Source organism: Pteronotus mesoamericanus, unplaced genomic scaffold, assembly GCF_021234165.1.
Source record: "Pteronotus mesoamericanus isolate MK-2021 breed Mesoamerican mustached bat unplaced genomic scaffold, CSHL_Meso_final scaffold_174, whole genome shotgun sequence".
NCBI classification, from domain to species: domain Eukaryota; kingdom Metazoa; phylum Chordata; class Mammalia; order Chiroptera; family Mormoopidae; genus Pteronotus; species Pteronotus mesoamericanus.
Window position 1 is genome coordinate 46,988,984 of NW_026555309.1, and position 16,970 is coordinate 47,005,953.

The 16,970-nt window shown below is 59.2% G+C and overlaps 1 protein-coding gene across 2 annotated transcripts in view; it reads right to left on the bottom strand.

The window, feature by feature from the left end:
- ARHGAP39 (Rho GTPase activating protein 39) overlaps positions 1-16,970 on the bottom strand; it is a 53,994-nt gene that overhangs the window by 31,884 nt on the left and 5,140 nt on the right. The window contains exons 1-3 of one of the 2 annotated variants that reach the window (XM_054590598.1): positions 3,821-3,860; positions 3,360-3,524; positions 80-511 (exon numbers count right to left, since the gene is read on the bottom strand). In XM_054590598.1, the coding sequence (XP_054446573.1) occupies positions 80-511; positions 3,360-3,439 (512 nt within the window). In that variant the 5' untranslated portion in view covers positions 3,440-3,524; positions 3,821-3,860. Of the gene's footprint in view, positions 1-79; positions 512-3,359; positions 3,525-3,820; positions 3,861-16,970 lie in introns of those variants that run through there. The other variant, XM_054590597.1, reaches the window with a different exon arrangement.

Sequence of the window (16,970 nt, forward strand, 5' to 3'; positions counted from 1 at the left end):
AATCAGGAATCGGTGGCTTCACAGCTTCCGCCGTCCCTGGTGAAACCCAGCCTGCCCCCCGCCTGCCCCGCCGCCTCACCTGCCGCTCTCCTCCTCCGCGGCCCCAAATGCCATCTGCCGGCTCCTCCCCAGCGGCTCCTGGCCCTTCCCGCCGGCGTCCGGCTCGGGATCCAGGGAGGAGCTGGTGCTGCCATCGCGGCTGACACTGCTGCCGCGCCCAGGGCTGTTGTCCGCCGAGGCGCGGGGGGACTCCGTGTTCTGCTTCAGGGTCTGCAGCTTGGCCAGGGGGATGATGTCGCAGCCCTGAGGCCGATGCCACACGGTGCGCTGAGTGGTGGCGCTGTAGTAGTAGAAGCGCGACGTGTTGGGGTCGAAGAGCTCCCACCACTGGTTCTCGCTGGTGCGCTTGATGCGGACGCCCGCCGGCGGGTCCCACACGCACTCGCCCGTGACCAGGTTGGCGTACATGCGCTCGCGGGTGCGGGGCTCGATGATCTCCACCCACTCCAGCCTGGGAAAGAGCCGGACAGCGTGAGCGCGGCGCGCCGGCCCGGCCCCAGTCCCTGCGCCCCCTGCGCACGTCTGCGGACGCTGCACCCGGCGCCGCTCCGCTGCGCACGCCAGACACCCTGTCCCCCACCGTAAGGCCTTCCCGACGCTCGTTAGTGTTCCCTCATCACTGAGAACGGCCAGTGCGGGGGGAACACACCCAGTCCATGACAGAAACAAAGTCAGGTTTACAGCCGAGTTGGAAACGCAGCCTTCCTCCGGATCCCCCCGTTACGCCTCCAGAGCCGGTGCAGGGGGCAGGCCGGGCGGTGGCGCGGGGCTCACGGGCTGGCGGGGCCTCACAGGACGGCGACAGGCTCCCGCCGCCATGCGGCCCCCCCACGCCCACGCGCACCCTCGGCCTCCGCAGCCCGGGGATCGGCCGCGCCCACTGCCCGGTCTCTGCCGCTGCCGCTGCCGCTGCCGCCAGCACCACGCGGGGTTCCGTCCTCAGCGCCTTGTGACGAAGAGACCCGTGCGACAACTGGCAGCTGCCATGTCACATTCTGCCCTGTTTTTTTTGGGACAGTTTATGAGTGTAGTTGAGCCAAACTGGTGGCATGCAGAGGATGCGCCCAACACCCTTCTACTTTGCTGGAATTCCCAAGCTTTTTACAATGTTCATATAAGACTTTTATAACGGACAAAATTAAGTCATATTGTCTTATATAAAATACTGTGTTTTTCCACTGCAGCACAGAATAAGACTTTCGGCGTCAATCTTCCGTGTTCGGGGCGTGGTCAACAGTACCTCCTACTGAAGATGCGGGTTTTAATGTGAATCCAAACGTAATGATAGGGATAGACTTGCACAATTAATAACTAAACAAAGTTATATAGACTTTTTATTTTTTTTAAAGATTTTATGTATTTATTTTTAGAGAAAGGGGAAGGGAGGGAGAGAAGGAAACATCCATGTGTGGCTGCCTCTCGCGCGCCCCCGCCCGGGCACCTGGCCCGCAGCGCGGCCTGTGCCCAGACTGGGGATCGAACCGGCGAGCCCTCGGTTCGCAGGCCGGCGCTCAGCCCGCTGAGCCACACCAGCCGGGGCGCACACAGACTTTCTATATAAAGCCATGTAAGTATTTCTACATACACATCCGTGTTGAAAATTGTGGAAAGGATATTAAAAGGGGTTACCTTTTGGTGGAATTTGCCACAATTTCACATCCCCCACTTTTACTTACCTAATTTTTTTCAACTTTTTAAAAAAGACGTGACTTGTTTATTTTTAGAGAGAAGGGAAGGAAGGGAGAAAGAGAGGGAGAGAAACATCCACGCGCGAGAGATACAATGATCAGTTGCCTCTCACACACCCCCTGCCGGGGACCCAACCCGCAACCCAAGCCAAGCGCCCTGACCTGGACCGGGACCAGAACCAGAGTCCCCTGGGCTCACGGGCCGGCACAGAGTCACGCCAGCCGGGGCTTTTTCAGAGCTTTTTTTAATGGAAATTTAATAACATACACCAAAATAGATTAGTGTAACGAATACCCATGTATGTGGTTTTAAATTTTTCCTGATTACTAATGAAGCCAAACATCTTTCCCATATTCACAAGCAATTCATATTTCTCCTTTGCTAAAAGCACGTGTGACTCTTGCCCTGACCGGTGTGGCTCAGCTGGTGGGTGCTGTTCTGCAAAGCGAAGGGTCACCAACCTGATTCCAGGGCAGGGCACAGGCCTGGGTTGTGGGCCAGGTCCCCTGTGTGGGGCGTGTGAGAGGCAACCAATCAATGTTTCTCTCCCTTTCTCCTCCCCTTCCCCTTGCTCTAAAAAAAATAATAAAATAAAATAAAATAAAATAAAATCTCGCCTACTTCAAGCTCAAAAATATTCTAAGTTGACTTGCCAAGTTTTATAGCTTTGCCTTTCATGTTGAAGTTCTTGGCCTACGTGGATTGAGTTTTGTTTACTGTGTGAAACCTTCTTTCCCACGTGGAGAACTGCAGGTCTGCATGACAGACAGTGTCCTGGCACCTGCGTCTGGGCTCCCCGCTGGCTACTGGTCACTTTCTCCAACCAGCACTACATTGTCTCAGTAACAGCAGCATTGTGCTGCCTGCAACATCTCCTAAGACCCCACGTTCTGCTTCTTCACACATCTTGGTTATTGTTGACCCTGTTTTCCTCCATTAATTGTGGAATCAGCTTGTCAACCTCACAAACTCTTTTGGCACCTTCGCTGATCGATTCCGGGAGAAAACAGAAGCCTTTGTGATCACTTAGTCTTCCACCCAACCGTGGCGTAGCCGCTCATTGACGCCTTCTTTTTGCAGGGTCAGATTCACTCACAACGACACCTGGGTGACGTTAACCGATACTGGGCTCTGACACCTGTGTCCCCCCTGAGGCAGCTCAGAGAGCACCGCTGTGTGCACAGGGTGGGGAGGAGCACACAATGGTCACAAAGGGTGAATCTGGGCAGGGGACATGTTCCTATTCTCACAACTTTTCTGTAAGTGTACAATCATTTCTAAGCAAAGTTAAAAATTGGGAATATAAAAATGAAAGAAAAAAGAAAAAGAAGAATGAGTTACAGCTACCAGCTTTGAGTTGGACTGGTGCCCAGAGAGGGCACGGGACTTGGGCCCAGCCTCAGGGCCTGCAGCATGTCTGGGCCACGCAGCAAAGCCCAGCTGCATGAGGAGAAGCCCCTCCTCCGTCCCTCACCTGCAGCAGGAAGCGGGCACCGTGCCTGGGGGGCCCGGCTTCCAGGGGAGGAAGTGAGCGCGGGTCAGCCTGGGTGCCCCCCCCCGCCGCCCCAGCCAGTCCTCTGATGACGCAGCACCACGGCGGTTTTCCTCACCTGGTGCTCGACCCTGAAATCCGAGGCTCCTGGGCACCGGCATCATGGCTCTCACATTCGTAATCCTGTGCCTGGGACATCGCAGTCTCTTCCTGAGGACCCAGGTAAGCAGTCTTAGCAGGTCATCGGGACGCCCCTTCCAACATCAGTCGGGAAGATGCTGCCCTGCGGGAGAGCGTTACTGTCTAAGCACATAAATTCAGACAACATCTTATTAACGTGTTTGGGTTTCAGAAAGCAGTAACAGTCCAGCTAGTCCCTCACAGCCCAGTGCGTGGGCGAAAAGGCACGACTCCCAGTCCAGAGCTGGTTTCTGAGCTCCTGGGCCCTGCCCGAGCCCCACCCCCGATTCAGCACTTGCCCACCCGCGACCCAGGCCCCCTCCCAAGCTGGCCCCAAGAAAGCCGCCCACTCCCTCTGAGACACAGAGCCCTCCTTATCCAACGGGCAGCCCCGCCCACCTGGCGCTCCTGTGGCAACCGCGTGGAGCACACCTAGCAGTTCCTGACACGGCAACGCTCAAGAATATGCGATGCGCCTCTTTTGACAACGAATGGACATTTCAAGTGTTGTGTGGACTACATATAAACAGAGAAAGAAAATGAACCTTGACCCAAAACTCAATTCTAGATAAATTGTAGATCTAAAAGTTAAAAGTAAAACAATAAGGCTTTTAGAAAAAATGTGTAAGAAAATCTCTGTGGGCTTACAGCAGATACAGGTACCTTTTTTCAAATATATTTTTAGAAAAAGGGGAAGAGAGAGAGAAAGATGAGGAAAGAAACATCAGTGTTGTTGCCTCTCTTGCGCCCTGGGTTACTGGGGACCTGGCCAGCAACCCAGGCCTGTGACCTGACTGGGAATCAAACCAGCAACCCTTTGCTTTGCAGTCCAGCGTTCAATCCACTGAGCCACACCAGCCAGGGCAGGTCATCTTAATCAGAGAAATTAATAAACTGAATTATAGTAAAATTAAGAACTTCTGTTTATCAATATTCCATTATGAGTAAACAGGCAAGCCCAGCCCTGGCTGGTGTGGCTCAGTAGGCTGAGTGCTGGCCTGTGAACTAAAAGGTCGCGGGTTCAATTCCCAGTCAGGGCACAGGCCTGGGTTGTGGGCCAGGTCCCCAGCTGGGGACGTGTGATAGGCAACTGATCAATGTATCTCTTGACCCGTCTTTCTCCCTCCCTTCCTCTCTCTCTAAAAATAAGCCAACATCTTAAAAAAAAAAAAAGGCACAAGCCCAGAATGGGAAATACTTGCTAACAGAATGCGTACAACACATCACATCAGCCCCCGTTCTGGCTAATGGAAAGGAGTCCAGAAAGGACTGTCACCTTCACAGAGTGACGTCCCATGCTTATTTTGCAGGGAGGGACCCGCTGCGCAGGCAGCAGCGCCCCAGGCAGGGAGGGAGGCCTTGCAGAGCTCCCTCCTGTGAAGCACACGCAGCCCCGCAGCGCGGAGCCACCTGAGCTCCGAACGGCCCGCAAGCGTGTACTTCATCTGGGTTTCGTCTGTGTGTCCCTTAGCAAGATGTGTCCTAAGGTGACGGCTTCTTTGCTTTATGCCATTCTGGCTCCTGGTGGGCTTTACAGTGACGCTGTACTTTTTGGATCGCACAGGAAACCCGTATGTCTTTTTTTTCTGGCTGCTTTTAAGACTTTTCTCATCATCACTGGTTCTGAACAATTTGATTATGGTGAGCATTGTGCAACTTTATTCATGTTTCTTCCGCTTATGGTTTCTTAAGACTGTCTGATGCCGTTTTTAGTTTTCATTGGATAGTTTTCCTGTCCCTTCCTTTCCGTTTGGGAACTCCAGTGACACAATCAGCAGCCCTCTGCCAGTGCCCCACACCTCAGTCATGCTGTTCTGCTTTTCTTTATTTAAAAGTGCTTTCCCCCTCCTTTCAGTATGGATTGTTCTTGCTGTTTTGTCTTCAAGTTCACCAACACTTTCTTCTGCAAAGCCTATTCTGCCGTTAGCCCGTCCAGTGTGTTTAGCATTTAGATAATTTAGTTTCAACCATAGAAGTTTAATTTGGGTGTTAAATTTTAGTACTTAATGTGCCCGATATTTCCCTCAGTTTTTGAACATGTGGAACGTAATTGTAACTGCTTTAAGGACCTTGTCTGCTCAACCTGCCACCTGAGTCAGTTTGGTGTAGTTTTGATTGACTTTTCACTGTATTATGGTTCTATTTTCCTGTATCTTTCCATGCTACACATTGTGAATTTTACCCTTTAGAAGCTGTGCCTTTTTGTGTTCCTATAACTATCCCGTATCTGGGTTTTGGGGCACAGTCACTTGGGAACAGTGTGAAACTCTGGGCTCTTGCTTCTAAGGTTGGTTGGGGCATGACAGCAGCATTTATTCTGGGGCTCACTGTTTTCCTCTGCCCCAGGCATCAGGAAGGCTTTGGCCTGCCTGGTGACTAGGCCCTGCCCGTGCACCCCGCTACTGGCCTCTGGTAGTCCCCTCAGACCTGTAGTGCCCCGCACCCTGCTGCAAAGGAGGGCAGGCCCTCTGCACATCTGCAGGCGCTCTGCGGTGCATCCCTGAAGACTCTCGTCGCCCGGGTGTCCTGGACACTGAGCTCCGTCTCCTGCACTCAGCGAGTCTGCCAGTGCCTAGCAACACAACCTAGAAACTTCCTAATGCACTGGGATGGGGAGATCGTCAGCCTCATCTTGTTGGATTCTTGTCTCGCAGGAGCCTCACGCCCAAAGTGTAGAAAACGAAGGTTTCACACATACGGTCCAGCTTCTCATTAGCTGCTGGGGGTGGTAAATCCGACCTGCGTTCCTCCGTCTTCCGGGTGATGGTGTTGCTTCCCATGGTTTACAATTCTGATACCGCAATGTGTGCGCGTGTGTGCTGGACAGTTAGGCCGAAGGCTCGCTGCGGATGGAGTGGAAGCGTACGGACAGGCCAGGGAGGGCCCAGAGTGACCCTGCGGGAGGCGTCAGGAGGCACCCACGTTTGGTGTAACACAGACAGTGATGGCCACACCCAGAGGTATTTACAGGTCAATACACACACAGGTGGCCTTCCTGTGACAGCTGAGAAGGCCTAGAACGCCAGCCGACAGCCACTAGCACCCGCTGCCCAGACCCGAGCTCTCGCACCTTTCGACAATGACAGGGCATGGGCAACCTGAAGATTTGGCTGAAATGATGGGGGAGGAAACAAGACGCAAACGAGAACTAAACAAAACCAAAACCCCACCATGACAGGGTCCAGAACTGCCCCCAACGACCAAAGCTGGAGCAATTTGAACAAAACAAAGTATGTTGGATTAAAACCCCAACTAAGAAATAAATATCCAGAAGTCCATACTGATGTAAATAAACAACTAACTAAGTAAAGCGGGGAGAAGAGATACCGCCCCCCTGAAGAAGAACAGTCTGCGCAGCGGCTCTGCCCTCTAGCCGGGGCGCGGGACAGGAGCCGGCCCCAGCGGCAGACACAGCCCTGCGCCCCGCCCGGGGGACTGTCTGGGCCGCCCCACGGAGGCCGGCAGCTGCCTCCGCTCCAGGCTTGGCTCCGGCCGGCTGCACCCCCAGGCCGGCTCTGTCCACCGCACGCCGACACCCCGTGCCCTCTGGTTCCAGCAACAGAGTCTCGAGGGCTCACCAGGGACCAGCAGGGCCTCGGTCACGCTGGTGCTGCGAGGTGGGCGGACGGGAGCGCGGCTCCACCCGCGCACAGAAGGGCCTCCGGTGACAAGTCCTTCAGCGCGATCACTGACCTGCCAGCCAAGGACCCTGAAGCCCTGTCCCAGGAGAGCAGAGGCCCCTCTCCGCAGCCAGTGCGGGAGACCTGAGGAACCGACAGGACAGATGCCCGACGACTTGCGTTGCCCTGTCCTCTTCCTCACCACCCGCGAGTTGGGGTCTTGCGGAAAATGGAGGTGAAGGACCTGCGCCCTCCCTGGCAGCTCACCTCCCTCACCAGACACCGCCACCGGCCGGGTTCCCCCGGCCCCGCCGGGACCCCAGGCCAGCTCTGTCAAGTCCACGTCATCGCTGCTGTCCCGAAAGTCCTCTGCACTGAGCACAAACTCCGCCCGCTCAAGGCTCTGGCTTTCAGTCCTCCCGGCTGGCCGACATCCTCCTCTGACTTAAATCTTGTTCCCTATTTTTCATTCCTTTTGTTCATTTCAGTGAGTTTCAGGGAAGGAGAGGGAATAAACAAGTGTTGACTCAGCCTGGGTCTCCACAAGGCCTGAGGTCGCTCAATGCTGTTTTCATACACTCCCCCGCTGTGAACAAGGAGCGATCTCAGTCTCACGGCGGAGAGCTGGGCTCTGAGCAGCGGGCACAATGCCCCATTCTGCGCTGGGCAGGGCGGCTGGCGTTTCCGCATCGCGCCTCTGCTGCAGCTGCTCTCACTGCCTCCGCTGCTCCGCAGGATGGCCGTCCTGCGGAAAAACTCTGACCCGGCCCATCTTCAAATCACGGAACCACCTGCAGGTCAGGACCAGCTTCCAAACCTCCCTGGGAGCCGTGTCAGACGCACCCACCGAGAAGGGACACGGAAGGCGGGCCTGACCGGGAGCCTCAAGGAAGCTGCCGCTCTGGGAACAGCCCTTGGCTTCTGCCTGGCGCCTGAGGGCACAGGACAGGCAGGCAGAACGCACACAGCGCTGGGCCCGAGGCTGTCCCACGCCATCCCTGCCTTCCTAGACTTCTCTCACCAACAAAATGGCCCCAGAGGCCCCAGTGGGACTGTTTAGAGAGAACAAAGTATCCGTCCACATGCCAGTGGTAGGAACAGAGAAGCTGGCTCATGACCAGGAGCAGCTGACACCAAGGCCCCAGCTTGTCCCCAGGCCCCTCCAGGGGAGCGCGGCGCCGCCCGACTGGCCCCTGAGACAGAGGACGGCGGACGGGACAGGCTTGTGACGAGAGACGTGGCAGCTCTTGGCCTGCACGGCTGTGCTGAGGCGAACACGATCACCCCTTCTGGTGCCCACAGGGTCGGAGGTCACCATGCCACGCCCCCCCATGCCCCTGGAGACTTAGGGACTTCAACATGGGTGCTGGGAGTGGCACAGGAACCTCAAGCACCAGGACAGAGGGAGACCTGGGCCCCAGAGGAAAGAGAGTCAGCAGCATTTTGTGGCAGAGGATGCTGTTATTACTGAAATGTCACCCCAGCATTAGGACAATGTCTTCTGCTCACAACTGCATCCCCAGCGCCTAATCCTTTGCTCAGTGAATCAACAAGCACTAAATGAAATAACTGGCTGACTTCTTAACAGAAAGACCCTTTAGAATGAAAAAATGGCTTAAGAGACTGGGAGGCAGAGGAAGGAGGGAAACATGAGGCCAGGCCAGGCCAGGCCAAGGGAGCCGCGTCCTTCTCGCCCATGACACCCCCGGGCCAGGGCAGCAGCCGCCCCCAGGGCGCAGGGCGACTCAGGAGGCTGGGCTCACCTCTGGCCACCGCTGCCAGATGAGGCGCCCAGGAGAAAATGGGGAGTCGTGAGGAAAAGAAAACTGAAAATACAGCCCTTGCTGGTGGGGCTCAGTGGATCGAGCGCCGGCCTGCAGGCTGAAAGGTCGCCGGTTCCATTCCCAGTCAGGACACGGGCCTGGGACATGGGCCAGGTTCCCAGCAGGGGGCACGTGAGAAAGAGGCAGCTGACCAACGTTTCGCACGTGGATGTTTCTCTCCTCTTACTCCCTCCTTTCCTCTCTCTCAAAAACTAAGTTTAAAAAAATTTTTCTTAACTGAAAATACAGAGGAGGGCAGTGCCAGGCAGCCCTGCCCACCTCCCACACCCACACGGTGCCTGGTCTGTGACCTCCGGTGCCCCGAGCCTGTGCCTCCGGACAGGGGGGCTGAGCCCTCTTCTCGTGCATGGCCCATTTACCTTCTGCAGTTTCGTGCCCTGCTTTTCTCATCTGCACTTATTTTTTACATTGTATTTTCAAGAAAGCGGAGTTTAATTTGTATCAGCGGTCACTGCAACTTTCCTCGTGCCGCCCTGAAGCCTGTAGTTCTCCGCTTCTCAGCTGTTTCTGGTCACGGCTCCCCTGCCTGTGGAGGTGGGAGGCGGGCCCCTGGGGCTGCAGTGTGGAGAGGACGCCTGCCCCCTCCCCGACCCTCTTCTGCTCAGTGACCTCGAACGAGCCTTTGAGACGGAACCGAGCTGCGGGCACAGCAGCCCTGTGGACGCTCCCCACCCGGGGCCGTGCAGCCACCCTGCCCTCCACCTCGGTCCTCGCCCACAGACGAGCGGAGCGTGGCCCAGGGTCACTCGCTGGCCGGACCTGGCCAGTGCTGACGCCTGCGGCCTCCGGCGGGACTGCAGGGCCGCGGGCGGCCGAGGGGCACGGCCAGTGCAGTACGACGTGCCGCTGCCTGCGCACCACGTGCCGGGGCCGCCGAGCTGCCACCTGGGCCGCCCGCCGTCCCCCCTCCCCCACTGCAGGGAAGTTCCCGTCGTGAGGGGGCGAGAAGGTCTTCGGTGCCAACTTCCCACGCAGGCTCCGGAACAGAAGGCGCTCTGTGCCGGCTTCTCGCAGGCCCGCGCCGAGGCCGAGCCACGGGGGGCTGCCGTCCGCGCCTGGAGCCTGGCAACGCCCCTCCCACGGACGAGGCCGCCGCGCCTGCTCCTCACCCCTGGTGAGCACGTTCGTGTGGGAGCACGTGCAAGCACGCTGGGACCGTGTGTGGACACACATGCGGCCAACAGCCACAGGCCCCGTGAGGGTGGAGCCGCCCTCGCGGCGGCTCCTCAGCCCCTCGGGCCCCTGGGCCCTGCAGCGGGGACCCCTGCACTGGGCCCTGCCTGTGACATCTCCAGGGGCCCCTTCCACGCCTGCAGCTGGAGGGGGTGGTGACGACGGAGGAAGGAGAGGGACCATGGCAACGACAGGGCGTCCTGAGAGTCCCCAAGCCCACAGCCATCGTGGGTCACTCGGGGTGGGGGTGAGCGCCTGGAACGTTAAACAGCACCCATCAGAGACCCGGGCCCCCCCGGGGTGAGCCCTCGCATCCCGCAGGCGGCCTGACCCACCCCGGAGGGCAGTGCTCGGACACACGGCCCAGCGCCCGCGGGCCCCGCCCCACAGGGACGGTCTCCAGTGCCGTGGACGACCCCCCAAACACAGCGAACCACGCAGCTGAGCAGAGCCCAGCGGAAGGGGACGCTCCCAGCGGCCCCGGAGGACGTGCGACCACAGGGTGCGAACGGAGCCCAGAGAGGCAGCGCTAGACTCCGGCTCGGAAAGAGGAGTGAGGTGACGCTCTTCCCACCCAGAGTCCCGAGCGGGACTTCCCAGCCCCAGGCCCCAGGAGCATGAAGGAGGGAGGGCTGGGAGCCCAGTGTTCTCAAAGGCGTAAAAGAGCATTTTTAGTCAAAACCACATAGACAAGCTGGTTAGATGAGCAGTCATACAAGTTGTTCTCAGGTCAAAGGGGAGTGGGGGCCGCATCAGGAGACTCACCACGGAACGTTCACCGGTACCAGAGGGAATAAGACGGAACAGGAACTCTCAGCATAGCAGAGAGCAGGGTGGAAACGTCAGGAAGAGCATGTGACCAGAAAACACCGCCCGCGGGTGAAGGCCCGTGGGGTCTGCCCGGGCCCCGGCACAGCAGGGCCTCTGGGGGCTGCACCCCCCATCGGCAACGGGCCTGAGGGGCTGCCGCCGCCCCGGAGGGGGGTCCCTTCCCATTTCTTACTAGGGCTTCCAGAAAGCGGTTCCTAAACCCAAGACACATTGCACCACCTCTGACTGTCGCGGGCTTTCTTCTGCCAGGTCCCAGTTGCGGAAGGGCCAGCGAGTGAGGTCCCGGAAGGCCGAGGGCCAGCCCAGCGGGGGGACCGGGAGCAGCGGTGCTGGCCCGCAGCACCTGCTAGAGACAGGCATGTGGGAGTAAACACATCCACGTCTGTCACATAAGGAACATGACAGCTTTGACCAGCCCTCTAAGAAAGAACAAACAAACAATACGACAGTTTGAGACTCTTTTTTAAAATTTCAAGTCTATTGATGAGTAGGGAACAAAGTCCAGCACCTCAGAGGGGAAACACTAGGCAAAACCAGGAGCAGGCGTCTGCGGGCCTGGCCAGCAGCAGATCTCGAGGGTCCGAGCCGCCTGAAAGCAGCCGCGGGAGGCAGAGAGGCCGGGGCAGGCCAGGCGATGCGCCGGGAGACCCCCCGAGGCCGGCAGACACCACCGTCTGCCGGGCAGGAGCTGGGGCAGGCGCGGCCAGGCCTGGGGAAGGGACGGCAGTCACCACACTCCCAGGGTTCCAAGGTCTCTGAATTGTTTGGAGAACAGTAACTCTAACAGTGAAGTTCAGATTTTGATAAACAAATTCTGCATGTTAAGACAACGGGGGCAGCCACTATGGAAGTCGAGTGAATGAATTCCAATCTAGCAAAGGAGAAAAAGAAACAAGAGAAGAAATCAACCCAGAAGAAGTGAAGAAAGGGAAAAAAGCAACCTGCCCCACGTGAGAGGACAACGAGAACACAGAGATGGCAGAGCAGTTCAGACGCAAGACCCTCTGAACGCAAAGGACCCGCGGTCCGGGTGAGACGGACATCATCACACGAGGTTTTTAAAGCCCAGACATGTGCTTTGCACCAGACACATTTACAACAAAGCACGCGAAATTCTGAAAGTCGAGAAGAGACAGGCTGCACCCGTGAGGAAGTGCGGCTCGGGGAGGCCGGGCGGGGGCGCCGCTGCAAACAGGCCCCCCACGTCCCAGGGGGCGCGCCGGAGAGGAGAGGGGGCTCGGCTAACCAGGCTTCATCGCGGGGCACACGGGGCAAGGGCTCTGTCACCCACCGACCCGTCCTGCAAACTGGCCCCACAGCAGGGCCTCAGGTGAGTGCCCAACGAACGCCCAGGGATGGGCTGTCCACAGCAGTGCCCGTCCAAGGGACAGCCGGCAGGCGCGCGCACTGCACCAACAGCACGCTGCCCAGGGAGGGGCCCGAACCCAGCGCCTGCTGTCGGGAAGACAACCTGCCAAGGGGAAAGAGGAGGAACATGGATGACGTGCTCCCAAAGCCAGCAGCCTCAGGCACCAGAAGGCTCACAGGACAAGCACGTGTTACCAACCGGCGAGGCCGCAGCTGCCTGACCAGGCAGAGCTCCACGCAGTCTCTGCGGCACCCGGACCGGGGAGCTGACCACAGCACCGCACTACGCGGGGAGCTTCAGGTCAGCACGTCCACGTCAGGGTGGGAGTCTGCACTCCATGGGCAGTGTGTGACCAACCTGCTGGCTGACCGGAGAAGAAATCGCCGCAGACAGCCTTCTTCCATGTAATAGCGGTCGCCCCAGTAAACAATGACACGATGGGGGGGGGCAGCGAGCGTCGCCCTCACAGCACCCTGGGCCTGGCCTGGAGCACGGCCCCTTCCCCTTCACAGTGCCTATGGAGATGCGCCAGCGCCACAAAACGGCCTCTAACGCTGTAGACAGTAGGTGCTCAGCAAGAGCTACACAAACACCACCCGATTTCCTCTCCCACGCCCGAGTAAGTGGCAGCTCTATTTCTCTCCACTCACAGGACAGAAAATGGGGCCTATGAGGCTGAACCCTAGGTCCCATTTTTAAAAGGTGAATGTCTGACCTTGAGCTCCGCAGCTCCTTGGTGCTCTCCCTGGGCCCAGCCGACACCCCAGGGCTGGGCCCACCTGTCTACGCCTCTGCCACCTCCCCTCCTCTCGAGAACCCCTTCCCTGGGGCCCTCCAGGTGTCTTGAGTGCTCCCCCCACATCCCCTCCCCAGGATGGACTGGCTCAGCACCAAGGCAACAAAACCAACCGCCGCCTGCTGGAAGAACCAGCTCCTGGGCCACTTTGTCCGCAGTGGGGAGTGGCCTCTCAAACACACACACACACACAGACACACACACACACACACACACACACACACATGGAGGCAGAAGTAAAACGTGGGGCAAAGGAGAAATGCCACCTGGCACTTGGACCCAGTCATCCCCAAAGCCAGTCCCTCGTGAAGGAGCCAAGTAAGGGGACAATGGGTCCCTTATCACTATAGCTGGGCACAGCTGGTAATCAGCAGCGCCTTCCCGGCTATTTAGCCCCCACAGCTGCTGCTGTAAGGGCAGGGGAGGAGAGAGAAGGGAGGGCAGGGCAGGGCAGGGCAGAGGGCTGGGAGGGGACACGGGAGACTGCAATTCTGCCCCTTCTCCAACTGAGGACACAGACCCACCTCCTAGGTGGGTGCAGCCCATTCTCCCCTCAAGCCCAGCTCCACAGAGCCCTGCCCCCTGCGCCGGCCCCCCCCCCCCGCCCCGTATCTCAGCCGCACTTCCCTGACCCTCGAGGCAGGCTCCCTCCTGCGGCCAGGCCCCCCCCCAACCATGGGTTCACTCCCAGCAGCTGGTGGAGGCTTCGCTCAAGAGTATGCGTGTCATCCGCTGCACGGGCGCGGCCGCCTGCGTCTGCGTGGTGTCCCGCGTGACGTCCCGCGTGACAGCTCCCCCTTTCACGGCAGCCCGGGCGCAGCCCCTAACAGGTGGCAGCCCAGTGAGGGGCTGGACTGGCCTGTGAGGAAAGGGGCCCAGGCGCTTCCTCCACGGGTCTGACCGTGCGTCTGCAGCCATCTTGGGAGCAGCTCCGGAAGAGGCCTGAGCTTGGATATGAGTTTAGAAGAAATCAGCATATGGCAGAAATTCCAGTTTTCCTAATCAGTGTGTTTGCAGGCACCAGTGAGTGGGCTCACCAAGAGGACTGGGCAGCAAGCCAGGGCGAGAGGAACTCGCAGAGATGGCTGAGGACGGGAGAGGGTGCTGGTGGCTTGCAGACGGGCAGTGGGGGATGGGCTTGGGGGCAGGCAGGAGGGACAGCAGAGCGGTCGCCTGGGGAACAGGCCCAGAGCCAGTTGTTTTAAGCTGTGCAAACGTGCAGCAGGTGCGCACTGAGAAGCAGAGCTGGTGCAGGAAGGCAACAGGGGGCCGAGAGCGCCGTGCTGAGGGCGGGGCCTGATTTTAACCGAAAACTCGCTTTTTCACTGAGAGGCGTGAGCTGGAGCTCTGACAGCCCACAGCCCGCTGGCGATGACAGCCAAGTGCCACTGCCCCGCCCGCCCCGCCACGGGCCCAGAAACCGCTCGGCCAAGCTCTCACCACGCTGGCGACCCCGCTTCCCACCAACACTCTGAAAGCAGCCCTCTGGTCTGAATGTGGTCCAGAAAACACGGGGCGCCACAAGAACTCTCTTCCCATGCCCCCAGATGAGCCCAGATGTCCCCCCTCACTGGGCCTGACCACCGAGGTGCCCGTCAGCACCCCGGGAGCGAGCAGCGTGCCTGGAAGGGACGGCTGGAGGGGACAGCCGAGGTGACGGAGAGTGCACAGGGCCGGTGGACAGCCGCGGAGGCGGCCCCGGGCCCGCAGACAGAGGCTCCTCGCTCAGCCCTCCTGCCTGGGGGCGTGCCGCCGCCTCTCCTTCTGCGAGGACCTTTTCCTGGCTCCCATTTATTCTTTCTTTTTTAAATCCTCACCTGAGAATATTTCCATTGATCTTAGAGAGAGGAAGGGGAGAGGGAGAGAGAGGGAGGCACTGATGTGAGAGAGAAACGTCGACTGGTTGCCTCCCGCACCTGCGCGGGCTGGGGTCGGACCCGCAACCTTCCGGCGTTGGGGACGACGCGCCAACCGAGCCCCGTACCGGGGCTCTTCTTTCTTTTTCCTGAAAAAGGGCAAGTGGGAGGTAAATTTGAAATCGCCTTTATTCTACTTGGCACTTGGCAGGTGATTTGGGGGGCAAGGGCACTTGGTCAGCGTCTGGGTGGTGCTTCCCAGGTTCCCCGCTATGTGGCGCTGACAAGAGCCCCCCCACCTGCCGGGACCCTTTTCCCCCCCAGGGCCGCTGGACTGCTGCCCTGACGCGCCCAGAGCCGCCCCCGCCGTTCCCTTCAGTTCCAGTTTTCCATCTGTCTTTCTGCTCCTGCTGCGGGCAGTGGCATCCACTTCATCCACCTGCAAGTCGAGCTTCCTTCCTGCTCGGAGGCGCTCATTCCGATCTCTGTTCCTTCTTCACAATGCCCTGCCCTGAGACAGCTCTCTGCACAGCCCCCACTTCCTGCAAGCTGCTCTGTGCTGTCGGAAGCGCGGCTCCGAGTCTGGTGGAGTCACAGGATGGAATACGGTTCTGCCCTAAGCAGTGCAATTCCGACACGTGCGCCAACACCTGAGCCTGCTTCCGGGTTCCGTCTGCTCCGTTTCACGCCTGACACGCGGCCCCTGTCGTCAGCAGTCAGCCTGGTTGACCACCTGCCTCGCCCCAGACTCGCGCCCAAGGGCCCTGCGGCGTGGCCGTCCCCTGGCCTGGCTCGCTGCCAGAGGCAGGCGCCTCACCCTGCAGACCAGCCCCAGTACCATCCGCAAGGTGAAGGGCCGAGGGGCACAACCGCCAACTGCGCCGCCACAGCCACACGCCCCGGCCCGGCCCCTCGCGAGCCCCTCGCTGGCTGGGGAGGCGGCACAGGGTCGCCAAGCACAGGGCCCCCGGACCAAGCAGTACCAACTCAAGTGCAGAAGCCCCCAGAGCCGCTCCTGCTCTCGCGGGTTCCACGGCCCGTGCGAGGGGCACCCTGCGTCCTGCCTCCCTCTCCGTGGGGCCACAACACGGGGCTGGGGGGGCGCTGATCGAGCCCCTGCCCACAGCGTTTCCCAGCAGGCTCTTGCCAACGATTTCTGTTCTCATTGGAAAGAGAAAGGTTCAAGTGACCAGGATCTTCGTGTAAGTTCTCGTGTGTTCCGGAGAGGAGTGGCCGGGGAGGGCCAGGGAGGGCCAGGGGCTCCCACAGAGCCGCTCTCCGGCACCCCTGGCATCGCCGGCAGCCAGGTGAGGGGTGTGTCCTTCAGCCGCGCACTCACCTGCTGACCCATCCCTGCCTCACCCGACGCCCCAGGGCAAAGCGCTGCCCGAAGTCCCAGCACAGCAGGCCGCGCCTGCCTCTGCAGCCCCTTCCACCTGAGGCGCGCGTTTCCTCTGCCTGGTTAACACCCTTAACAAGTCGGTCACAGACACCCCACCTTTCCAGACAAAACACCCCCTCCTCCAGAAGGGCCACTGCAACCCCACATCCCTGACCGAGGCTGGCAGCCACCCTAGGGGTCCCCCCAAGACCCCACATACGCCCCACCTCTGCTGTCCCAGTGCGGCTGCCGCAGTCCACTCTGTGTCGCCCGCCAGGGGCCTGGTGTGTCTCCGTGTCCAGACACCTGAGTGGCAAGCGGCTGGCACACAGCAGGTGACAGTGGGATGGACGTGGGCGAGCCCGGAAAACAGAGACCTGACGTCAAGTCCTGCCACACCAACGGGGGAGGGTGCTGCTCTGCCCCCGAGCGACCCCCCGCGCCCCCCTCCCCGCCAGGGCCCCAGCAGCCTCGCAGAACGGCTGCAGGAACAGGAGGCGTCTCCTTCTTGGGCTCCTCAGAGTCAGAAGAACTAGGAATCCGACTAGCACAGCTGAATTCTAATATTAAATAAAAGGCCGACACTGCAATTAAACAGAAAAACAGCATCGAGAGTCCAGAAGCTGCTTCCCCTTTACAAGCGACCCCTGCGGCCTCATATCCAAATACCATGAGACCC